Source organism: Nerophis ophidion, linkage group LG01, assembly GCF_033978795.1.
Source record: "Nerophis ophidion isolate RoL-2023_Sa linkage group LG01, RoL_Noph_v1.0, whole genome shotgun sequence".
Lineage (NCBI taxonomy): Eukaryota > Metazoa > Chordata > Actinopteri > Syngnathiformes > Syngnathidae > Nerophis > Nerophis ophidion.
The window spans coordinates 11,717,557-11,743,945 of record NC_084611.1 but is presented as its reverse complement, the minus strand read 5'-3'; the positions used below and the strand labels follow the sequence as shown (position 1 = coordinate 11,743,945).

At 40.9% G+C, this 26,389-nt stretch overlaps 1 protein-coding gene across 2 annotated transcripts in view; it reads right to left on the bottom strand.

Moving 5' to 3' along the window:
* Positions 1-57: 57 nt before the first annotated feature.
* The window catches only part of LOC133550031 (phospholipid-transporting ATPase ID-like), a 122,328-nt gene continuing 95,996 nt past the window's right edge, over positions 58-26,389 (bottom strand). For both annotated transcript variants that reach the window (XM_061896030.1, XM_061896037.1), the window contains exons 24-28: positions 17,873-17,956; positions 17,578-17,808; positions 17,378-17,516; positions 13,330-13,460; positions 58-6,544 (exon numbers count right to left, since the gene is read on the bottom strand). In XM_061896030.1, the coding sequence (XP_061752014.1) occupies positions 6,212-6,544; positions 13,330-13,460; positions 17,378-17,516; positions 17,578-17,808; positions 17,873-17,956 (918 nt within the window). In that variant the 3' untranslated portion in view covers positions 58-6,211. The remainder of the gene's footprint in view (positions 6,545-13,329; positions 13,461-17,377; positions 17,517-17,577; positions 17,809-17,872; positions 17,957-26,389) is intronic.

Sequence of the window (26,389 nt, the reverse complement as noted above, 5' to 3'; positions counted from 1 at the left end):
CTTATTAAAAGTGGTGTTTCGCCCCCTGCTGGTGATAAGTCATAAAGCGCAAATTGCTGCAGAGGTTTGGTATTTTTTTTAATGCAGTTCTTGCAGGTATAAAAAAAATGTACAAAAGAGCAAAGTCACATAATTTTCTTCAAAACATGATGCAGTACACACTTAGTCCATGGTGATGCATATAAAAAGTTATAAGAAACCGATAAACATCTATAGTGGCTGCTCACAAAGTGGCATCCCAGAGATAAATTGAGCAACAATTAGACAAGAACATATATAAATATGACTTATTGGATCATATTCCTATGATGCTTTACAGTACGTGTGTGTTTGCAAGTCATCCGTCAGATATGTTATTGTACGTCCTCGAATGCATCGTGTGGCATTCAGTGCTACATACTGTGTGTGGACACTTGCTGTCTAAAATGTGCAGTTTGTGCTTCTTTTCCCTTCCAGCATGTAGATTGAAAAATGTAGCTTGTTAAGAGCCATGTGTGTGTGTGTGTGTGTTCTGGCAATGCCGACTTAATGGGGACATTGCTCTGTTTACACAGTTACCGACTTAATGGGGACATTGCTCTGTTTACACAGTTACCTTTAGGGGACCTCTGACGGTATGGGGACAAAAACAAAACAAAACAGGTCCCCTAAAGGGAAACAGATACATTCTGAAGTCTTAAGTAATCATATACAAATTTGTGTGTATTAGGCAAAATGATTTAAATTTAGTCCCCGTGTACCATATTAACTCTTTTCCCAGGGTCCCCAGTAAGAATGAGCAGCACATTCCTTCATCAATCCAGAGATTTAAAGACGTGTATGAGCTAACTGGGCAGTGACCATTTTACCTCATTTTTTTACGCCTACACACCCTGTAGAAAGGGTGGTCCCCACAAGTCATGAACAACGTGTGTGTGTGTAACTGATGAATGATAGCAGTAGAAAGGGTGGTCCCCACAAGTCATGAACAACGTGTGTGTGTGTAACTGATGAATGATAGCAGTAGAAAGGGTGGTCCCCACAAGTCATGAACAATGTGTGTGTGTAACTGATGAATGATAGCAGTAGAAAGGGTGGTCCCCACAAGTCATGAACAACGTGTGTGTGTGTAACTGATGAATGATAGCAGTAGAAAGGGTGGTCCCCACAAGTCATGAACAACGTGTGTGTGTAACCGATGAATGATAGCAGTCGAAAGGGTGGTCCCCACAAGTCATGAACAACGTGTGTGTGTAACCGATGAATGATAGCAGTCGAAAGGGTGGTCCCCACAAGTCATGAACAATGTGTGTGTGTGTGTAACTGATGAATGATAGCAGTAGAAAGGGTGGTCCCCACAAGTCATGAACAACGTGTATGAGTGTAACTGATGAATGATAGCAGTAGAAAGGGTGGTCCCCACAAGTCATGAACAACGTGTGTGTGTAACTGATGAATGATTACAGTAGAAAGGGTGGTCCCCACAAGTCATGAACAATGTGTGCGTGTGTGTAACGGATGAATGATAGCAGTAGAAAGGGTGGTCCCCGCAAGTCATGAACAACGTGTGTGTGTGTAACTGATGAATGATAGCAGTAGAAAGGGTGGTCCCCGCAAGTCATGAACAACGTGTGTGTGTGTAACTGATGAATGATAGCAGTAGAAAGGGTGGTCCCCACAAGTCATGAACAACGTGTGTGTGTGTAACTGATGAATGATAGCAGTAGAAAGGGTGGTCCCCACAAGTCATGAACAACGTGTGTGTGTAACTGATGAATGATAGCAGTGGTATCCAAAAATAGTGGAATAAAAATCAAGTTAAGACAGAAAATTGAATAGCACAAAGCTGGCATGCAGGTAGTTTTTTTCTTTATATAAAATATATATAAAAATCAATATATACTATTGGTTTGAAAGTGAAAAATATGTCTTCCACATGCTCTGATTTTTCAGTCTGTGGCCCTTAGTGGAAAACGTTTGGACCCCCCTGACTTATAGCCACGGGGGAGTGCAGTACTAGGCTGCAACCAGCTGAGGCGCTGCTGTTTTTCAGTCTCATCTGGTTTGCTCTCTGAAGAAGGCAAATATACACTAAATTGCCAAAAGTACTTGGCCACCTGCCTTGACTCCCATAGTGCCATTCCATTCCTAACCCATAGGGTCCAATATGATTTTGGTCCGCCTCTTGCAGCTATTACAGCTTCAACCCTTCTGAGAAGGCTGTCCACAAGGTTGCGGAGTGTGTTTATAGGGATTTTCCCACCATTCTCCCAAAAGTGCTTTGGTGAGGTCACACACTGATGTTGGCGGAGATGGCCTGGCTCTCAGTCTCTGTTCTAATTCATCCTAAAGGTGTTCTATTGGGTTCAGGTCAGGACTCCGTGCAGGCCAGTCAAGTTCTGTAATCCATGTCTTTATGGACCATGGTCATGTTGGAAGAGGAAGGGGCCCGCTCCAAACTGTTCCCCACAAGGTTGGGAGCATGGAATTGTCCAAAATGTTTGGGTATCTGGTAGCATTCAAAATTCCTTTCACTGGAACTGACTCCTGAAAAACAACCCCACACCATAATTCCTTCGCTAACCCCTCTCTTGTTAGTTTATGTGGCCTTCCACTTCGTGACTGAGTTGCTGTTGTTCCCAAACTCTTCACTTTTCTTATAATAAAGTTGACTTTGGAATATTTAGGAGCGAGGAAATTTCACGACTGGATTTGTTGCACTGGTGGCATCATATGACAGTTCCACGCTGGAAATCACTGAGAGCGGCCCGTTCTTGCACAAAGGTTTGCCTACGTGCTTGATTTTATACACCGGGCCTAGTGATCGGGACACCTGATTCTTATCACTTGGATGGGTGGCCAAATACTTTTGGCAACATTGTGTATGTTGCATCGTTAGTCTGCTCCTTACAATCTGGCACATTCGGACAGAAGTTCTCTCGTCCCTTTAAAAAAACAGAAACAAAAACAAAAAAATACAACCACATATATATTCTCCGGAGAACCAGTATCCACTGCAGTGGAAACTTTTGTTTTGCATAACAGGGCTACTTAATATTCATTTGTTTGGAAATAAACCAAACATAAAAGGTTTTTCAGGCCTAAAGGGATAAAATTAAATAAATAGTGACATAGTTCAAAAGTACCTAAATGCATCATTAATGGATTCCAATTGAAATGAACTAAATAATAGTGTTTGGAGTTGTTATTTTCGCACAATATTCACCGCTTCTACAGGCAAGCGGAAGTGACCAATCAGGTGTGAGGACCCGCCCACTGACTTTGACAACTTCATTAAAAAAATACATGAAAAAATTAACTCGTCTTAAAGATAGCATGCTAAAGTTAGCATGCTAGCATTTGAGGTAATCATATTTGTTTCAACCTAAATATAATTATTTTTAATACTTGCTGCCATCTTAAAAGGACGCTAACTTTTCCCATGTGAGCATGCTAACGTGAAGTGAGCATGCTAACGTGAAGTTAGCATTTTAGCAAATTTTATTCCGTCAAACCCAAAAATGATGGCGTTTGATTGTTGGCGCCATCTTCAAAGTCTGCCAACTTTTTCGACGTTGTCATGCTAGCAATTCCGCAAATTGTATCCAGTGGAACCTCAAATCGATGGGTTTGGATACTTACCACCATGTGCTAACTCTTCCTATGCTAACGCTACCTTACTAATCTTTTTATACGAGCAATATAGTTAAGTTTGTACATTTTAATAAAAAAAAATCATGTATTTCGATATTTGGCACCATTTTAGAAGTATGATTACTTCTTCTATAAAAGCATGCTAAAATTATCATGCTAACATTTTACGCTAGCATCCTTGCTAGTTTTATTTAAATAAACCTAAAAATCATAGATTTTGATAATTGCCACAATATTAGAAGTATAAATTCTTCTCTATTAGCATGCTAACATTAGCATGCTAAAATTTTACGCTAGCATTCTTGCTAGTTTTATGTATATTAACCTAAAATTCATGGATTTTGATAATTGCCACAATCTTAGAAGTATGATAACTTCTACTCAGTGGCCTAGTGGTTAGAGTGTCCGCCCTGTCATGCTAGCAATTCCGCAAATTGTATTCAGTGGAACCTCAAATCGATGGGTTTGGGTACTTACCACCATATGCTAACTCTTCCTATGCTTACGCTACCTTACTAATCTGTTTATACGAGCAATATAGCTAAGTTTGTACATTTTAACCTAAAAATCATGGAATTCGATACTTGGCACCATTTTACAAGTATGATTACTTCTTCTATAAAAGCATGCTAAAATTATCATGCTAACATTTTACGCTAGCATCCTTGCTAGTTTTATTTAAATAAACCTAAAAATCACAGATTTTGATAATTGCCACACTCTTAGAAGTATAATTTCTTCTATATTAGCATGCTAACATTAGCATGCTAAAATTTTACGCTAGCATTCTTGCTAGTTTTATGTATATTAACTTAAAATTCATGGATTTTGATAATTGCCACAATCTTAGAAATATGATAAATTCTACTCAGTGGCCTAGTGGTTAGAGTGTCCGCCCTGAGATCGGTAGGTTGTGAGTTCAAACCCCGGCCGAAGCCATACTAAAGACTAAAAAAATGGGGAACCGTTACCTCCCTGCTTGGCACTCAGCATCAAGGGTTGGAATTGGGGGTTAAATCATAGATTTTGATAATTGCCACAATCTTAGAAGTATAACTTCTTCTATATTAGCATGCTAACATTAGCATGCTAAAATTTTACGCTAGCATTATTGCTAGTTTTATGTATATTAACCTAAAATTCATGGATTTTGATAATTGCCACAATCTTAGAAGTATGATAACTTCTACTCAGTGGCCTAGTGGTTAGAGTGTCCGCCCTGAGATCGGTAGGTCGTGAGTTCAAACCCTGGCCGAGCCATACTAAGGACTAAAAAACTGGGGAACCGTTACCTCCCCGCTTGGCACTCAGCATCAAGGGTTGGAATTGGGGGTTAAATCATACATTTTGATAATTGCCACAATCTTAGAAGTATAACTTCTTCTATATTAGCATGCTAACATTAGCATGCTAAAATTTTACGCTAGCATTCTTGCTAGTTTTATGTATATTAACTTAAAATTCATGGATTTTGATAATTGCCACAATCTTAGAAATATGATCAATTCTACTCAGTGGCCTAGTGGTTAGAGTGTCCACCCTGAGATCGGTAGGTCGTGAGTTCAAACCCCGGCCGAGCCATACTAAAGACTAAAAAAATGGGGAGCCGTTACCTCCCTGCTTGGCACTCAGCATCAAGGGTTGGAATTGGGGGGTTAGATCACCCAAAATAATTCCTGGGCGTGGCCATTGCTGCTGCTCACTGCTCCCCTCACCTCCCAGGGGGTGATCAATGGGATGGGTCAAATGCAGAGGACAAATTTCACCACACCTAGTGTGTGTGTGACAATCATTGGTACTTTAACTTTAACTTAACTTCTGTAATAGCATGCTGACGTTAGCATGCTAACATTCTTGCAAATTTTCATCAATTAATACAATTTTAACAATTAACAGAATTGTTAAAATCAAGAATTAAATTGTAAAATAATCAAATGTAATTAAAAATAAATTAATGATATTTAATAATATTTTTTTAATTACATTTAATTATTTTAAAATTTAATTATTGATTTCAACATATGTTAAAATTGTATTAATTGATAAAAATTAGCAAGAATGTTAGCATGCTAACGTCAGCATGCAATTACAGAAGTTAAGTTCAAGTTAAAGTAAAAATGATTGTCACACAAAAAGGGACAAGCGGTAGAAAATGGATGGATGGATGGCATATTTAATAATACATGTAAGTATTTCAATTTAATTCTAATTAATTAATTAAAACATAATAACTATCGAAAAATGTATTAATTTTAATTTGGTCCATTTTGGCCCTCCATAATTTTTCGCGAAAATGTATTAAAAATAGGCTGTAAAAACCAATGTCCACTGCAGTGGACGCTGGAGGATTTGGGAATGATTGTCCTCCACGCGGTTTAGGTAAAAAACTGAATTGAAGCAGGAGTGAAGAACATCCCCATCTAGCACATTCTAAACATTATAAAGAACAATATTTGCATCAATAGAAGTGCTATGAGTTGTGTAAAAAAACCACAGTTATCAAGAGGACATGAAGGCAACATGGCTTCCAAGTTTGTAAACAATGGCGACACTTCCTGTTATGAAGGCTCCTGACCAATCAGAGAGCGGCGTCACTGATGGTCCTGTACATCTGCAGCGAGGTCACCTCCACCTCCTGGGCCTTCCCCTGCTGCGCCCGCCCCGTGGGGCTGTACCCGGCCGAGCGCCCCATGGGGCTGAAGCCGGCGGCGGCGGCGCGTCCCATGTGCGAGAAACCCGAGGGGCGCGACACGGCCGGGCGCCGCAGGAAGCGCCCCGACGTCACCAGGTCGCCGTAACCTTGAGCGTGGGAGAAGGCGTAGCCGGAGCGGCGGGAGCTGGTGCGGCGGATTCGGGTGCGGCGAGGCGGCGGGGGCGGCGTGGCTTTGGCCCGGCGGACCTTGAACATCACCTGAGGAGATCATGCAGGTTAAAGTGATGCCACCGCCGTGTCTCCTTGTCCTTTGTCTGCTGTGTGAGGCAGCCAAGCTCCAGTTAACCCTTTCAAGTCAGGCTGCACTTTGTACTCCTGAAAGTCTGATAGACATCAACTTTGTTTGACAGAGAGAAACACAAAATAGGCTATTTTTAATAAAAATGTAACATTTGATTAATTCGTTTTTGGAAGGAATGAGAGTTTATTTAGATTAGTTTTTACCTTTAAGTCCCAAAATTTTCCTTCTGAAAATTTCCAGCAAAATATGATTTTTTTGAAAATCTTTAGGTCCTGAAAAAGTCCTTCTGAAAACTTCCAGTAAAATATGTTTTTTTTTTTAAATCTTTAGGTCCTGAAATGGTCCCTCTAAACATTTCCAGTATAATAAAAGTTATTGTTTTAACCTTGAGGTCTTGCAATTGTACCTCTGAACATTTACAGTAAAATATGATTTTTTAACCTTTGGGTCCTGAAATGGTCCCTCTGAAAATTTCCAGTAAAATATGATTTTGTTTTAATCTTTAGGTCCCTCTGAAAATTTTCAGTAAAATAGTTTTTTTTAACCTTTAGGTCCTGAGATGGTCCCTCTGAAAATTTCCAGTAAAACATGCTTTTTTAAAAATTATTAATCTTTAGGTCCTGAAATGGTCCCTCTGAAAATTTCCAGTAAAATATGATTTTTTTGAAAATCTTTAGGTCCTGAAAAAGTCCTTCTGAAAACTTCCAGTAAAATATATATTTTTTTTAATCTTTAGGTCCTGAAATGGTCCCTGTAAACATTTCCAGTATAATAAAAGTTATTGTTTTAACCTCGAGGTCTTGCAATTGTACCTCTGAACATTTCCAGTAAAATAGGATTTTTTAACCTTTGAGTCCTGAAATGGTCCCTCTGAAAATTTCCAGTAAAATATGATTTTGTTTTAATCTTTAGGTCCCTCTGAAAATTTTCAGTAAAATAGTTTTTTTTAACCTTTAGGTCCTGAGATGGTCCCTCTGAAAATTTCCAGTAAAACATGGTTTTTTTAAAATTATTAATCTTTAGGTCCTGAAATGGTCCCTCTGAAAATTTCCAGTAAAATATGATTTTGTTTTCATCTTTAGGTCCCAAAAAGGTCCCTCTGAAAATGTTCGGTAAAATATGTTTTTTAACCTTTAGGTCCTGAGATGGTCCCTCTGAAAATTTCCAGTAAAACATGCTTTTTTAAAAATTATTAATCTTTACGTCCTGAAATGGTCCCTCTAAAAATGTCCAGTAAAGTATGATATATATTTTCTTTAAATCTTTAGGTCCTGAAATGGTCCCTCTGAAAATGTCCAGTAAAATATGATTTTTTTTAATCTTTAGGTCCTGAAATGGTCCCTCTGAACATTTCCAGTATAATATGAGTTATTTTTTTAACCTTGAGGTCTTGAAATTGTACCTCTGAAAATTTCCAGTAAAATATGCTTTTTTAACCTTTGGGTCCTGAAATGGTCCCTCAGAAAATTTCCAGTAAAAAAAAGGAGATTTTTTAACCTTTAGGTCCTGAAATGGTCCCTCTGAACATTTCCAGTATAATATGAGTTATTTTTTTAACCTTGAGGGCTTGAAATTGTACCTCTGAAAATTTCCAATAAAATATGATTTTTTTAAATCTTTAGGTCCTGAAATAGTCTCTCTGAAAATTTCCAGTAAAATATGATTTTTTTTTTACCTTTAGGTCCTGAAAGGGTCCCTCTGAAAATGTTCAGTAAAATATGCTTTTTTAACCTTTGGGTCCTGAAATGGTCCCCCTGAAAATTTCCAGTAAAATATGATTTTGTTTTAATCTTTAGTTCCCAAAAAGGTCCCTCGGAAAATGTTCAGTAAAATATGTTTTTTTAACCTTTAAGTCCTGAGATGGTCGCTCTGAAAATTTCCAGTAAAACATGTTTTTTTAAAAACTATTAATCTTTACGCCCTGAAATGGGCCCTCTAAAAATGTCCAGTAAAATATGATTATTTTTTTTTAATCTTTAGGTCCTGAAATGGTCCCTCAGAAAATTTCCAGTAAAAAAAAGAAGATGTTTTTAACCTTGAGGTCCTGAAATTGTCCCTCTGAACATTTCCAGTATAATATGAGTTATTGTTTTAACCTTGAGATCTTGAAATGGTCCCTCTGAAAATTTCCAGTAAAATATGATTTTTTTTAACCTTTTGGTCCTGAAAGTGTCCCTCTGAACATTTTCAGTAAAATATGCTTTTTTAACCTTTGGGTCCTGAAATGGTCCCTCTGAAAATTTCCAGTAAAATATGATTTTGTTTTCATCTTTAGGTCCCAAAAAGGTCCCTCTGAAAATGTTCAGTAAAATATGTTTTTTCAACCTTTAGGTCCTGAGATGATCCCTCTGAAAATTTCCAGTAAAACCTGCTTTTTTAAAAATGATTAATCTTTAGGTCCTGAAATGGTCCCTCTAAAAATGTCCAGTAAAATACGATATATATTTTTTTTAAATCTTTAGGTCCTGAAATGGTCCCTGGGAAAATTTCCGGTAAAAAAAAGAAGATGTTTTTAACCTGAATGTTCTGAAATGGTCCCTCTGAACATTTCCAGTATAATATGAGTTATTGTTTTAACCTTGAGGTTTTCAAATTGTACCTGTGGGGCGGTATAGCTCGGTTGGTAGAGTGGCCGTGCCGGCAACTTGAGGGTTGCAGGTTCGATCCCCGCTTCCGCCATCCTAGTCACTGCCGTTGTGTCCTTGGGCAAGAAACTTTACCCACCTGCTCCCAGTGCCACCCACACTGGTTTAAATGTAACTTAGATATTGGGTTTCACTATGTAAAGCGCTTTGAGTCACTAGAGAAAAAAAGCGCTATATAAATATCATTCACTTCACTACCTCTGAAAACTTCCAGTAAAATATGATTTAAAAAAAAAATCTTTAGGTCCTGAAATAGTCTCTCTGAAACGTAAACGTAAAATATACTTTTTTTTTTAACCTTTCGGTCCTGAAATGGTCCCTCTGAAAATTTCCAGTAAAATATGCTTTTTTTTAACCTTTGGGTCCTGAAATGGTCCATCTGAAAATTTTCAGTAAAATAATATTATTATTATTGTTTTACTTTTAGGTCCTGAAATGGTCCCTCTGAAAATTTCCAGTAAAAATATTCCCCCTGAAAATTTCCGGGTAAAATATGTTTTTTTATGTAAATTTTACTTTTAGGCTCTGAAATGGTCTCTCTGAAAATTTACAGGAAATTTGATTTTTTTTAATCTTTAGGCCCTGTAATGGTCTCTCTGAACATTTCCAGCAAAATATTATTATTTTTTACCTTCAGGCCCTGAAATGGTCCCTGTGAAAATTTTCAGTAAAAAAATTATCTTTTTTTACCTTTAGTTCCTGAAATGGTCCCTCTGAAAATTTCCAGTAAAATATATATATATATATTTTTACTTTTAGGTCCTGTATTGGTCCCTCTGAAATTTTCCAGTAAAATATGATTTTAAAAAAAAATATTAATCTTTAGGTCCTGAAATGGTCCCACTGAAAATGTCCAGTAAAATATGATTTAATTTTTTTTTATAAATCTTTAGGTCCTGAAATGGTCCCTCTGAACATTTCCAGTATAATATGAGTTATTCTTTTAACCTTAAGGTTCTGAAATGGTCCCTCTGAACATTTCCAGTATAAAATGAGTTTTTTTTAATTTTTTATCTTGAGGTCTTGAAATTGTCCCTCTGAAAATTTCCAGTAAAATATGATTTTTTTTTTAATATTTAAGTCCTGAAATGGTCCCTCTAAAAATTTCCAGTAAAATATGAATCAAAAAAAAAAATCTTTAGGTCCTGAAATAGTCTCTCTGAAACGTTCCGTTAAAATTTGATTTTTTTTTTTAACCTTTAGGTCCTGAAATGGTCCCTCTGAAAATTTCCAGTAAAATATGCTTTTTTTTAACCTTTGGGTCCTGAAATGGTCCATCTGAAAATTTTCAGTAAAATAAGATTATAATTATTGTTTTACTCTTAGGTCCTGAAATGGTCCCTCTGAATATTTCCAGTAAAAATGGCCCCCCTGAAAATTTCCAGTAAAATATGTTTTTTTATTTTATTTTTACTTTTAGGCTCTGAAATGGTCTCCCTGAAAATTTACAGGAAATTCGATTTTTTTTTTTATCTTTAGGCCCTGAAATGGTCCCTCTGAACATTTCCAGCAAAATATTATTATTTTTCTACCCGAAGGCCCTGAAATAGTCCCTGTGAAAATTTCCAGTAAAAAATGATCTTTTTTTACCTTTAGTTCCTGAAATGGTCTGTCTGAAAATTTCCAGTAAAATATATATATATATATATATATATATATATATTTTTTTTTTTACTTTTAGGTCCTGTATTGGTCCCTCTGAAAATTTCCAGTAAAATATGTTTTTTTTTACCTTTAGGTCCTGAAATGGTCCCTCTGAAAATTTCCAAAATGTACTTTGCAATGCAATCTGCTGAAAATGATGGAAAGTGCCACTCTACAGAGCAACTGATGATGTGGTCAAAGTTGGAATTGCCACAAAACACATTAATGCCATCTGGCGGCTAAAGTGAATAGTGCACTCCCCCCTAATTTGTCACGTTTCATGTGTCAGGTAAACCATGACGAATGGGGCCATACGTACCCTGTAAAACCTAATTCCATCCACACTTCTTAAACATGACTTATTTCTTAGTTTTATTCAAAGTTGTCTTAGCGGTTAGCTAATAGTTTAGCATGCCTGCTCCTAACGTGCTACTGCTCGACGTGTAACATGTTAGCCACGCCTTCCAGTGATAATGCTAATTGATAGTGATACACAAGATCCTAAGAAATGCAGTAATGTAGGGGATTTTTTTTTAGCTTAGTGGAGCAGCTCCACACTGTGTATAGAGACATATAATTAGCTTCTAGATTGTCAGATGGAGCGGGGACTAAAAATGCATCAATTGTTGATGGCGACTACATACTTTTCCCGAAACATATCCACATTTTAATGACAACTTTATGCAATGAAGCTCTGCTGCCCCCCAGTGGTTCGTGCAGCTGTAAGAGGTGTTGTTCTTTATTTCACAAAGTGCAAGTTTAGACCTTCAGTGGGGCAAAAAAGTATTTAGTCAGCCAGCGATTGTGCAAGTTCTCCCACTTAAAATGATGACAGAGGTATGTAATTTTCATCATAGGTACACTTCAACTGTGAATGTGAAAAAAAAATCCAGGAATTCACATTGTAGGAATTTTTAAGAATTTATTTGTAAATTATGGTGGAAAATAAGTATTTGGTCAACCATTCAAAGCTCTACTGATGGAAGGAGGTTTTGCCTCAAAATCTCACGATACATGGCCCCCTTCATTCTTTCCTTAACACGGATCAATCGTCCTGTCCCCTTAGCAGAAAAACAGCCCCGAAGCATGATGTTTCCACCCCCATGCTTCACAGTAGGTATGGTGTTCTTGGGATGCAACTCAGTATTCTTCTTCTTCCTCCAAACACGACAAGTTGATTTTATACCAAAATAGATACATGGATGATACAGCAGAGGATTGGGAGAATGTCATGTGGTCAGATGAAACCAAAATAGAACTTTTTAGTATAAACTCAACTCGTCGTGTTTGGAGGAAGAAGAATACTGAGTTGCATCCCAAGAACACCATACCTACTGCTAAGCATGGGGGTGGAAACATCATGCTTTGGGGCCGTTTTTCTGCTAAGGGGACAGGACGATTGATCCGTGTTAAGGAAAGAATGAATGGGGCCATGTATCGTGAGATTTTGAGGCAAAACCTCCTTGCAAAATACATTTTGGAAATTTTCAGAGGGACCATTTCAGGACCTAAAGGTAAAAAAAAATCATATTTTACTGGAAATTTTCAGAGGGACCAATACAGGACCTAAAAGTAAAAAAAATATATATATATATATTTTACTGGAAATTTTCAGACGGACCATTTCAGGAACTAAAGGTAAAAAAAGATCATCTTTTTTACTGAAAATTTTCACAGGGACCATTTCAGGAACTGAAGGTAAAAAAATAATAATATTTTGCTGGAAATGTTCAGAGGGACCATTTCAGGGCTTAAAGAGAGAAAAAAAAAAAATCTAATTTCCTGTAAATTTTCCTGTAAATCAGTGAGAGCTTTGAATGGTTGACCAAATATTTATTTTCCACCATAATTTACAAATAAATTCTTTAAAATTCCAACAATGTGAATTCCTGGATTTTTTTTCTCCACATTCTGTCTCTCACAGTTGAAGTGTCGATTATAACAAATCTGGAGTACAGTACTGTGGAGGGAGATGTGGCCAGCGCTGCCTGCAGGAGCAAAAGTCACCGCCTCTGTCCATGATGCTGAGGACAGAGTACCATCAGACGGGGGGCGTGGCAGTGCTGACGGCGAGACACGGCTGGCAGGTGATTAGATTTCCCAGGTGGTACGTGTTAATCGAATCATGGGTTGTCTTTAACAGTAAGCGTCCGGGAGCAGGAGGGGAGGGAGGATACGGACGTGACTGAGAAGTCACGTTCTACTAGGAAAAGAAAATATTTGTTGACAAGGTTATCATTAAAAACCTTGTTAAACTTAAACCCGGGGCCGTGTCTGACAGTGGGACCTTTAGGAAGCGACTTCCACAAATACAATCACACCTATGCTTTTATAATGGAAGTCAATTGGACCAGAAAAGGGTGTGTGCACCACAACTTGAAAAAAAAAAGAAAAGAGAAAACCGTAGTTTGAATTCTGACGGTCCATTCTTGTGTAAAGGTTGCGTGCGGTACCTTGTCGTTGATGGAGGGGCGGAGCTGTATCAGCAGGAAGCGATAAGTGACCACAGGAAGGATGCACAGCACGGAGGTGAGGACGATGGTCAGCCACACGTTGGGCTGACTCAGCGACTTCCTGGCCGTGCCTGAACACATTTTGACGCAACATGTTCGCTTTAAATTGCTGCTGACGGGACAGTTTGAATGTTTCTTTTGTTACATTCAATATACCCTTATTCAAACGTCACAATCGCACTAAAAAGTAACGGAAAGAAACAGGAGCTAATAGAGGACATGATAATGTTAACATTAAAAGCAGCATTAACTCATATTTTTTGACTGTATTTTCATCACACATTTCATCAGGAAAACAATCCATATTAAAAGATTACAGTTGGTACAAAATGCGGCTGCTAGACTTTTGACAAGAACAAGAAAGTTTGATCACATTACGCCTGTACTGGCTCACCTGCACTGGCTTCCTGTGCACTTAAGATGTGACTTTAAGGTTTTACTACTTACGTATAAAATACTACACGGTCTAGCTCCATCCTATCTTGCCGATTGTATTGTACCATATGTCCCGGCAAGAAATCTGCCTTCAAAGGACTCCGGCTTATTAGTGATTCCCAAAGCCCAAAAAAAGTCTGCGGGCTATAGAGCGTTTTCCGTTCGGGCTCCAGTACTCTGGAATGCCCTCCCGGTAAAAGTTCGAGATGCCACCTCAGTAGAAGCATTTAAGTCTCACCTTAAAACTCATTTGTATACTCTAGCCTTTAAATAGACTCCCTTTTTAGACCAGTTGATCTGCCGTTTCTTTTCTTTTTCTTCTATGTCCCACTCTCCCTTGTGGAGGGGGTCCGGTCCGATCCGGTGGCCATGTACTGCTTGCCTGTGTATCGGCTGGGGACATCTCGGCGCTGCTGATCCGCCTCCGCTTGGGATGGTTTCCTGCTGGCTCCGCTGTGAACGGGACTCTCGCTGCTGTGTTGGATCCGCTTTGGACTGGACTCTCGCGACTGTGTTGGATCCATTATGGATTGAACTTTCACAGTATCATGTTAGACCCGCTCGACATCCATTGCTTTCCTCCTCTCCAAGGTTCTCATATTCATCATTGTCACCGACGTCCCACTGGGTGTGAGTTTTCCTTGCCCTTATGTGGGCCTACCGAGGATGTCGTGGTGGTTTGTGCAGCCCTTTGAGACACTAGTGATTTAGGGCTATATAAGTAAACATTGATTGATATTATTTTTTAAAAGATTGTAGAGGAAGTACACAAAAAATCAGCTCTAAACATAGCTGGAGCTTTTTAAACCGATACAGTACCATTTCCGATACCAATTTTCTGTCCTATTTGTTTCTTCATGTTGGAAAAAAAAAAAGGTAAAATCTTTATTTATCTTCAATACGGAGCTTTATGATGTTTTGTGACACTTCTGAGTATCATCTGCGAGTTTTAATTTATTGTACTAGTTGCGCTATTGCAGTCAGGAAGTAGTCTTTGCCATTAAATGGAATGTGCCAGTCTTGTCTTCTGTCGAGTCCTACGAAGTGTTTATGCTGTAAGTATTTACAACAGCTGTTTGGTGTTAATGTGCATCATAGTTATACCAAAAGTTCTATTTTGGTTTCATCTGACCACATGACATTCTCCCAATCCTCTGCTGTATCATCCATGTATCCATTTTGGTATAAACTCAACTCGTCGTGTTTGGAGGAAGAAGAATACTGAGTTGCATCCCAAGAACACCACACCTACTGTGAAGCATGGGGGTGGAAACATCATGCTTTGGGGCTGTTTTTCTGCTAAGGGGACAGGACGATTGATCCGTGTTGAGGAAAGAATGAATGGGGCCATGTATCGTGAGATTTTGAGGCAAAACCTCCTTCCATCAGTGAGAGCTTTGAATGCTCCATCCTATCTTGCCGATTGTATCGTATTGTACCATATGTCCCGGCAAAAAATCTGCGTTCAAAGGACTCCGGCTTATTGTGATTCCCAAAGCCCAAAAAGAGTCTGCGGGCTATAGAGGGTTTTCCGTTCGGGCTCCAGTACTCTGGAATGCCCTCCCGGTAAAAGTTCGAGATGCCACCTCAGTAGAAGCATTTAAGTCTCACCTTAAAACTCATTTGTATACTCTAGCCTTTAAATAGACTCCCTTTTTAGACCAGTTGATCTGCCGTTTCTTTTCTTTTTCTTCTATGTCCCACTCTCCCTTGTGGAGGGGGTCCGGTACTGCTTGCCTGTGTATCGGCTGGGGACATCTCGGCGCTGCTGATCCGCCTCCGCTTGGGATGGTTTCCTGCTGGCTCTGCTGTGAACGGGACTCTCGCTGCTGTGTTGGATCCACTTTGGACTGGACTCTCGCGACTGTGTTGGATCCATTGTGGATTGAACTTTCACAGTATCATGTTAGACCCGCTCGACATCCATTGCTTTCCTCCTCTCCAAGGTTCTCATAGTCATCATTGTCACCGACGTCCCACTGGGTGTGAGTTTTCCTTGCCCTTATGTGGGCCTACCGAGGATGTCGTAGTGGTTTGTACAGCCCTTTGAGACACTAGTGATTTAGGGCTATATACGTAAACATTGATTGATATTATTTTTTAAAAGATTGTAGAGGATGTACACAAAAAATCAGCTCTAAACATAGCTGGAGCTTTTTAAACCGATACAGTACCATTTCCGATACCAATTTTCTGTCCTATTTGTTTCTTCATGTTGGAAAAAAAAAAAGGTGAAATCTTTATTTATCTTCAATACGGAGCTTTATGATGTTTTGTGACACTTCTGAGTATCATCTGCGAGTTTTAATTTATTTCAGTTTGTACTAGTTGCGCTATTGCAGTCAGGAAGTAGTCTTTGCCATTAAATGGAATGTGCCAGTCTTGTCTTCTGTCAAGTCCTACGAAGTGTTTATGCTGCAAGTATTTACAACAGCTGTTTGGTGTTAATGTGCATCATAGTTATACCAAAAGTTCTATTTTGGTTTCATCTGACCACATGACATTCTCCCAATCCTCTGCTGTATCATCCATGTATCCTTTTTGGTATAAACTCAACTTGTCGTGTTCGGAGGAAGAAGAATACTGAGTTGCATCCCAAGAACACCATACCTACTGTGAAGCATGGGGGTGGAAACATCATGCTTTGGGGCTGTTTTTCTGCTAAGGGGACAGGACAATTGATCCGTGTTAAGGAAAGAATGAATGGGGCCATGTATCGTGAGATTTTGAGGCAAAACCTCCTTCCATCAGTGAGAGCTTTGAATGCTCCATCCTATCTTGCCGATTGTATCGTATTGTACCATATGTCCCGGCAAAAAATCTGCGTTCAAAGGACTCCGGCTTATTGTGATTCCCAAAGCCCAAAAAGAGTCTGCGGGCTATAGAGCGTTTTCCGTTCGGGCTCCAGTACTCTGGAATGCCCTCCCGGTAAAAGTTCGAGATGCCACCTCAGTAGAAGCATTTAAGTCTCACCTTAAAACTCATTTGTATACTCTAGCCTTTAAATAGACTCCCTTTTTAGACCAGTTGATCTGCCGTTTCTTTTCTTTTTCTTCTAAGTCCCACTCTCCCTTGTGGAGGGGGTCCGGTACTGCTTGCCTGTGTATCGGCTGGGGACATCTCGGCGCTGCTGATCCGCCTCCGCTTGGGATGGTTTCCTGCTGGCTCCGCTGTGAACGGGACTCTCGCTGCTGTGTTGGATCCGCTTTGGACTGGACTGTAGCGACTGTGTTGGATCCATTGTGGATTGAACTTTCACAGTATCATGTTAGACCCGCTCGACATCCATTGCTTTCCTCCTCTCCAAGGTTCTCATATTCATCATTGTCACCGACGTCCCACTGGGTGTGAGTTTTCCTTGCCCTTATGTGGGCCTACCGAGGATGTCGTGGTGGTTTGTGCAGCCCTTTGAGACACTAGTGATTTAGGGCTATATAAGTAAACATTGATTGATGGAGGTTGCCTACAGCCGCGGCGAGAAGTGCCAATTTTATTATTGCGTCCATTCGCTTCTATGACTACAGATTATTGGAGGAGGTAGCCAGGGACTCACCGACGAAAGGGAAGGCCGAGGGCAGGAGTAGGAACAGTCCGTCGCTGTACATGGTGAAGGTGACCGCAAAGTACATGACCAAGCTTCCCAGGACAAAGACGGTGTTCACCGCCGTCCAGTAGGACATCTCCAAGCCCAGCTGCACAGAGGACGGACTCAGAACACAGTAAAACCGCACCTGCACGAGGAGATTATTCTACCTGGATGGTGACGGCAAACAGCAGGCAGGTCTGCGTGAGGACGGCGAAGGACTGGTAGTCGGCCACGTCCTTGGCCTGGCTGACGGCGGCGTACGGGATGAAGAAGAGCACCAGGGAGCTGTAGCAGCTGTGCAGGGCGCATTTGACGAAGGCCGTCTTGCTGAAGTAGAGGTTCTGCTGGCCGGGGACGTACAGCTGCGGGTGCTGGAAACTCCACGCGTCGTTCACGTCCTGACCACCAGGGGGAGGCGAAGATAGTGACGTGACGCTGAAAAAGGAACTTTGTCGTTTTTACCTGGTCAAAGAGGCTCATTCCCAGCACAGGTAACGCCGTGTAGACCAGGTTGTAGAGCGTTATGAACCACTCGTCATACACCGTCTGGCGGGGAAAGGGAAAAGGAATAAGTTGTCATGTCTTTTTGATCATGTCTTGTTCTGTTGACCTTTGGACTCTTTAAGTTCCTGTTTTTTTTCCACTCCCTTGTTTTGTTGCCATGGTTGCAAATTGCGTTCACCCATCCATCCATCTATTTTCTACCGCTTATTCCCTTTCGGGGTCGCGGGGGGCGCTGGCGCCTATCTCAGCTACAATCGGGCGGAAGGCGGGGTACACCCTGGACAAGTCGCCACCTCATCGCAGGGCCAACACAAATAGACAGACAACATTCACACTCACATTCACACACTAGGGCCAATTTAGTGTTGCCAATCAACCTATCCCCAGGTGCATGTCTTTGGAAATTGCGTTCACCTTTCTCTGATTAGCGTCCGGCCGCTCACCTGCTACCCATTATTTAAGCCTGCCATAGCCGGTCAGTCGGCCTGGCGTCATTGTGTTCTTTTCTTGCTCTGTGCTGACTTGTTTCATGCCGTCGTGCCAAGTAAGTTTTGTTTGTTTTATGTTCATAGTCTGTTTATGCGTTAGTTTTGTTCCTTAGCCCAAGTTGTGCCTCCGCTGTGGCGCTTTTTGTTTGTATCTTTTGTAGGTTAAAATTAAATCATGTTTTACCTAAACGCCATGTCTCGAGTGAAGTGAAGTGAATTATATTTGTATAGCGCTTTTTCTCTAGTGACTCAAAGCGCTTTACATAGTGAAACCCAATATCTAATTTTTTACATTGAAACCAGTGTGGGTGGCACTGGGAGCTGGTGGGTAAAGTGTCTTGCCCAAGGACACAACGGCAGTGACTAGGATGGCGGAAGCGGGGATCGAACCTGAAACCCTCAAGTTGCTGGCACGGCCGCTCTACCAACCGAGTTATACCGTATATAGTAGTCCAGAACGACCCCGCAGCAAGCTGCGACCCCCCCCATCTTGACATAAGTCGAATCAGAATAATCATTTTATAACAATAATCAATGTTTGGATTGATCTTATAATAATAATTCTTGCCACGGAATATTTTTTAAGGTTAAAACTCCAAAATACTGTTTGACTTCCATCCATTTCCGATTGCGATTATCCTCACAAGAGTGGCAGGTAAGCTGGAGCCTATCCCAGCCCACTTAGGGAGAGAGGCGGGGAATGCCGGCAATGGCATTATTTAAGCCTGCCATTGCCGGTCAGTCGGCCTGGCGTCATTGTGTTCTTTTCTTGCTCTGTGCTGACTTGTTTCATGCCGTCGTGCCAAGTAAGTTTTGTTTGTTTTATGTTCATAGTCTGTTTATGCGTTAGTTTTGTTCCTTAGCCCAAGTTGTGTCTCCGCTGTGGCGCTTTTTGTTTGTATCTTTTTTAGGTTAAAATTTAAATCATGTTTTACCTAAACGCCATGTCCCGAGTGAAGTGAAGTGAATTTGTATAGCGCGTTTTCTCTAGTGACTCAAAGCGCTTTACATAGTGAAACCCAATATCTAATTTTTACATTGAAACCAGTGTGGGTGGCACTGGGAGCTGGTGGGTAAAGTGTCTTGCCCAAGGACACAACGGCAGTGACTAGGATGGCGGAAGCGGGGATCGAACCTGAAACCCTCAAGTTGCTGGCACGGCCGCTCTACCAACCGAGTTATACCGTATATAGTAGTCCAGAACGACCCCGCAGCAAGCTGCGACCCCCCCCATCTTGACATAAGTCGAATCAGAATAATCATTTCATAACAATAATCAATGTTTGGATTGATCTTATAATAATAATTCTTGCCACAGAATATTTTTTAAAGCTAAAACTCCAAAATACTGTTTGACTTCCATCAATTTCCGATAGCGATTATCCTTAGAAGAGTGGCAGGTAAGCTGGAGCCTATCCCAGCCCACTTAGGGAGAGAGGCGGGGAATGCCGGCAATGGCATTATTTAAGCCTGCCATTGCCGGTCAGTCGGCCTGGCGTCATTGTGTTCTTTTCTTGCTCTGTGCTGACTTGTTTCATGCCGTCGTGCCAAGTAAGTTTTGTTTGTTTTATGTTCATAGTCTGTTTATGCGTTAGTTTTGTTCCTTAGCCCAAGTTGTGCCTCCGCTGTGGCGCTTTTTGTTTGTATCTTTTTTAGGTTAACATTAAATCATGTTTTACCTAAACGCCATGTCTCGAGTGAAGTGAAGTGAATTATATTTGTATAGCGCTTTTTCTCTAGTGACTCAAAGCGCTTTACATAGTGAAACCCAATATCTAATTTTTACATTGAAACCAGTGTGGGTGGCACTGGGAGCTGGTGGGTAAAGTGTCTTGCCCAAGGACACAACGGCAGTGACTAGGATTGGCGGAAGCGGGGATCGAACCTGAAACCCTCAAGTTGCTGGCACGGCCGCTCTACCAACCGAGTTATACCGTATATAGTAGTCCGTCTGCCTTCCTGGGAGAACGACCCCGCAGCAAGCTGCGACCCCCCCATCTTGACATAAGTCAAATCAGAATAATCATTTTATAACAATAATCAATGTTTGGATTGATCTTATAATAATAATTCTTGCCACAGAATATTTTTTAAAGCTAAAACTCCAAAATACTGTTTGACTTCCATCCATTTCCGATTGCGATTATCCTTAGAAGAGTGTCAGGTAAGCTGGAGCCTATCCCAGCCCACTTAGGGAGAGAGGCGGGGAATGCCGGCAATGGCATTATTTAAGCCTGCCATTGCCGGTCAGTCGGCCTGGCGTCATTGTGTTCTTTTCTTGCTCTGTGCTGACTTGTTTCATGCCGTCGTGCCAAGTAAGTTTTGTTTGTTTTATGTTCATAGTCTGTTTATGCGTTAGTTTTGTTCCTTAGCCCAAGTTGTGTCTCCGCTGTGGCGCTTTTTGTTTGTATCTTTTTTAGGTTAAAATTTAAATCATGTTTTACCTAAACGCCATGTCCCGAGTGAAGTGAAGTGAATTTGTATAGCGCGTTTTCTCTAGTGACTCAAAGCGCTTTACATAGTGAAACCCAATATCAAATTTTTTACATTGAAACCAGTGTGGGTGGCACTGGGAGCTGGTGGGTAAAGTGTCTTGCCCAAGGACACAACGGCAGTGACTAGGATGGCGGAAGCGGGGATCGAACCTGAAACGCTCAAGTTGCTGGCACGGCCGCTCTACCAACCGAGTTATACCGTATATAGTAGTCCAGAACGACCCCGCAGCAAGCTGCGACCCCCCCCATCTTGACATAAGTCGAATCAGAATAATCATTTCATAACAATAATCAATGTTTGGATTGATCTTATAATAATAATTCTTGCCACAGAATATTTTTTAAAGCTAAAACTCCAAAATACTGTTTGACTTCCATCAATTTCCGATAGCGATTATCCTTAGAAGAGTGGCAGGTAAGCTGGAGCCTATCCCAGCCCACTTAGGGAGAGAGGCGGGGAATGCCGGCAATGGCATTATTTAAGCCTGCCATTGCCGCTCAGTCGGCCTGGCGTCATTGTGTTCTTTTCTTGCTCTGTGCTGACTTGTTTCATGCCGTCGTGCCAAGTAAGTTTTGTTTGTTTTATGTTCATAGTCTGTTTATGCGTTAGTTTTGTTCCTTAGCCCAAGTTGTGCCTCCGCTGTGGCGCTTTTTGTTTGTATCTTTTTTAGGTTAACATTAAATCATGTTTTACCTAAACGCCATGTCTCGAGTGAAGTGAAGTGAATTATATTTGTATAGCGCTTTTTCTCTAGTGACTCAAAGCGCTTTACATAGTGAAACCCAATATCTAATTTTTACATTGAAACCAGTGTGGGTGGCACTGGGAGCTGGTGGGTAAAGTGTCTTGCCCAAGGACACAACGGCAGTGACTAGGATTGGCGGAAGCGGGGATCGAACCTGAAACCCTCAAGTTGCTGGCACGGCCGCTCTACCAACCGAGTTATACCGTATATAGTAGTCCGTCTGCCTTCCTGGGAGAACGACCCCGCAGCAAGCTGCGACCCCCCCATCTTGACATAAGTCGAATCAGAATAATCATTTTATAACAATAATCAATGTTTGGATTGATCTTATAATAATAATTCTTGCCACAGAATATTTTTTAAAGCTAAAACTCCAAAATACTGTTTGACTTCCATCCATTTCCGATAGCCATTATCCTCAGAAGAGTGGCAGGTAAGCTGGAGCCTATCCCAGCCCACTTAGGGAGAGAGGCGGGGAATGCCGGCAATGGCATTATTTAAGCCTGCCATTGCCGCTCAGTCGGCCTGGCGTCATTGTGTTCTTTTCTTGCTCTGTGCTGACTTGTTTCATGCCGTCGTGCCAAGTAAGTTTTGTTTGATTTATGTTCATAGTCTGTTTATGCGTTAGTTTTGTTCCTTAGCCCAAGTTGTGCCTCCGCTGTGGCGTTTTTTGTTTGTATCTTTTGTAGGTTAAAATTAAATCATGTTTTACCTAAACGCCATGTCTCGAGTGAAGTGAAGTGAATTATATTTGTATAGCGCTTTTTCTCTAGTGACTCAAAGCGCTTTACATAGTGAAACCCAATATCTAATTTTTTACATTGAAACCAGTGTGGGTGGCACTGGGGGCTGGTGGGTAAAGTGTCTTGCCCAAGGACACAACGGCAGTGACTAGGATGGCGGAAGCGGGGATCGAACCTGAAACCCTCAAGTTGCTGGCACGGCCGCTCTACCAACCGAGTTATACCGTATATAGTAGTCCAGAACGACCCCGCAGCAAGCTGCGACCCCCCCCATCTTGACACAAGTCGAATCAGAATAATCATTTTATAACAATAATCAATGTTTGGATTGATCTTATAATAATAATTCTTGCCACAGAATATTTTTTAAAGCTAAAACTCCAAAATACTGTTTGACTTCCATCCATTTCCGATAGCCATTATCCTCAGAAGAGTGGCAGGTAAGCTGGAGCCTATCCCAGCCCACTTAGGGAGAGAGGCGGGGAATGCCGGCAATGGCATTATCTAAGCCTGCCATTGCCGGTCAGTCGGCCTGGCGTCATTGTGTTCTTTTCTTGCTCTGTGCTGACTTGTTTCATGCCGTCGTGCCAAGTAAGTTTTGTTTGTTTTATGTTCATAGTCTGTTTATGCGTTAGTTTTGTTCCTTAGCCCAAGTTGTGCCTCCGCCGTGGCGCTTTTTGTTTGTATCTTTTGTAGGTTAAAATTAAATCATGTTTTACCTAAACGCCATGTCCCGAGTGAAGTGAATTATATTTGTATAGCGCTTTTTCTCTAGTGACTCAAAGCGCTTTACATAGTGAAACCCAATATCTAATTTTTACATTGAAACCAGTGTGGGTGGCACTGGGAGCTGGTGGGTAAAGTGTCTCGCCCAAAGACACAACGGCAGTGACTAGGATGGCGGAAGCGGGGATCGAACCTGAAACGCTCAAGTTGCTGGCACGGCCGCTCTACCAACCGAGTTATACCGTATATAGTAGTCCGTCTGCCTTCCTGGGAGAACGACCCCGCAGCAAGCTGCGACCCCCCCATCTTGACATAAGTCGAATCAGAATAATCATTTTATAACAATAATCAATGTTTGGATTGATCTTATAATAATAATTCTTGCCACAGAATATTTTTTAAAGCTAAAACTCCAAAATACTGTTTGACTTCCATCAATTTCCGATAGCCATTATCCTTAGAAGAGTGGCAGGTAAGCTGGAGCCTATCCCAGCCCACTTAGGGAGAGAGGCGGGAAATGCCGGCAATGGCATTATTTAAGCCTGCCATTGCCGGTCAGTCGGCCTGGCGTCATTGTGTTCTTTTCTTGCTCTGTGCTGACTTGTTTCATGCCGTCGTGCCAAGTAAGTTTTGTTTGATTTATGTTCATAGTCTGTTTATGCGTTAGTTTTGTTCCTTAGCCCAAGTTGTGCCTCCGCTGTGGCGCTTTTTGTTTGTATCTTTTTTAGGTTGAAATTTAAATCATGTTTTACCTAAACGCCATGTCCCGAGTGAAGTGAAGTGAATTATATTTGTATAGCGCTTTTTCTCTAGTGACTCAAAGTGCTTTACATAGTGAAACCCAATATCTAATTTTTACATTGAAACCAGTGTGGGTGGCACTGGGAGCTGGTGGGTAAAGTGTCTTGCCTAAGGACACAACGGCAGTGACTAGGATGGCGGAAGCGGGGATCGAACCTGAAACCCTCAAGTTGCTGCCACGGCCGCTCTACCAACCGAGTTATACCGTATATAGTAGTCCGTCTGCCTTCCTGGGAGAACGACCCCACAGCAAGCTGCGACCCCCCCCCCCCCCATCTTGACATCAGAATAATCGTTTTATAACAATAATCAATGTTTGGAATGATCTTATAATAATAATTCTTGCCACAGAATATTCTTTAAGGCTAAAACTCCAAAATACTGTTTGACTTCCATCCATTTCCGATTGCGATTATCCTCACAAGAGTGGCAGGTAAGCTGGAGCCTATCCCAGCCCACTTAGGGAGAGAGGCGGGGAATGCCGGCAATGGCATTATTTAAGCCTGCCATTGCCGGTCAGTCGGCCTGGCGTCATTGTGTTCTTTTCTTGCTCTGTGCTGACTTGTTTCATGCCGTCGTGCCAAGTAAGTTTTGTTTGTTTTATGTTCATAGTCTGTTTATGCGTTAGTTTTGTTCCTTAGCCCAAGTTGTGCCTCCGCCGTGGCGCTTTTTGTTTGTATCTTTTTTAGTTTAAAATTTAAATCACATCCATTTCCGATAGCGATTATCCTCAGAAGAGTGGCAGGTAAGCTGGAGCCTATCCCAGCCCACTTGGGGAGAGTGTCGGGGAATTGATTAACGTGGACCCCAACTTAAAAAAGTTGAAAAACGTATTTGGGTGTTACCATTTAGTGGTCAATTGACATTAGACATTAGACATTCGAAAAACAAGGTTCAACAGTAAAAACGAGGTACAACCATAAAAACAAGGTAAAAATACATAAAATACATACAACATACAAACCATCATAAAGCTAAAAACTAAAAACATTTGTAATCCAATAAAATCTAATCATACGTCGCATCCTACTAAAGTGACTACATAGCAGCTAAGCTCGTTTAAGAAGCTCATTTATAAAAACAACAGCTGAAGGAACAAAGGATCTTATGTATCGGTTGTTTTTGGTCTTTCTATTACTAGTGACGTACCTCCATCCTGAGGGCAAGAGTCTAAACTCTAAGAAGAGAGGCTGCTGAGGGTTGGCCAGAATGGCCTTCTGGATAACTCTGACCTGATAAATCTGGCTCAGGGGTTTCAAGGTAGTGCCTATGGTCTTTCTGCACACCACCTAGTCTGTTTTTATTGGCCACACTGAGGTTACCAAACCAGGAAGTGAAAGAATATGTTAAAATAGACTCGATACAAGATGAATAGAACATCCTCAGTGTCCTATCAACCTGAAAAGCCCTCAGTTTCCTCAAGAAAAACAGCCTCTGATTGGCCTTCTTACAAATACGGTCAGTGTTGGCATCAAAGGTCAATTTATTGTCTATAATTGTGCCTAGATACCTTTATTCACTGACTATCTCAACAACAGAGCCATTAATGAGATTTGGTGCTTTGGGAGGGGAATCACGACAAAAGTCGATGTACATCTCCTTCGTTTTATCGCCGTTAAGCTCCAGGTACGAATCGTCACACCATTTCATACGGAACATGTACTGTGCAATCTACTAATACAAGTTTCAATCAATCAATCAATCAATCAATCAATCAATCATTTAATCTGTCAGGAATAGGACTATGGGATGGTTCGTTTTTCCGAGGCAAAGGAAAGTTGGCACGAGCAAGGCGTGAATGAAGGTACATATTTATTTCTTTTACAAACAAAGGAAGCAAAGAAAAGGCGCGCACAAGGGCGGAAGTACAAAACTAGGCTAAAAAACAAAAAATTAGCAATATGGCATGACTATGGACAAAACCAAAACTCAATAACTGTGACATAAAGAAACTTACGTGGCATGGACGGAATAATAAAACAGGCATGGCATAGCATGAAGGGAGTTGAGGTAAAGTCGCCAGGCTGACCACCTGGCAACTACAGGTTTAAATAATGGCCATGATAAGTGCAAACGGGTGTGAGACATGAGGACAAGGGGCGGGACATGAGGACAAGGTGAAAACTAATGAGTTGCTATGGTAATAAAACAAACAAGGAAGTGCAGGAACTGGAACTAATTGTCCCAAAAAACAAAACCGAACATGACCAAAACAAAACATGATCCCATATACGTGACACAATCAATCAATCAAACAGTGTACTTCCAAGCCGAAACACAAAGAGAGAAGAGCAGATCGAGGCGCTCAAAAACGAGAGAAAGATAATACTCTCTTTTGCGTCCTCTTCTACTGATGTTTTCCTTAAACCCCTTCAGGAAATGCGGAGGAAGCATGAGGAAACACAGTCTTTGGTGTCCATTGAAGAGGGGATGGACGAGCAAGGAATGTTCCTTTTTGTTCATAATCTTAAGCATA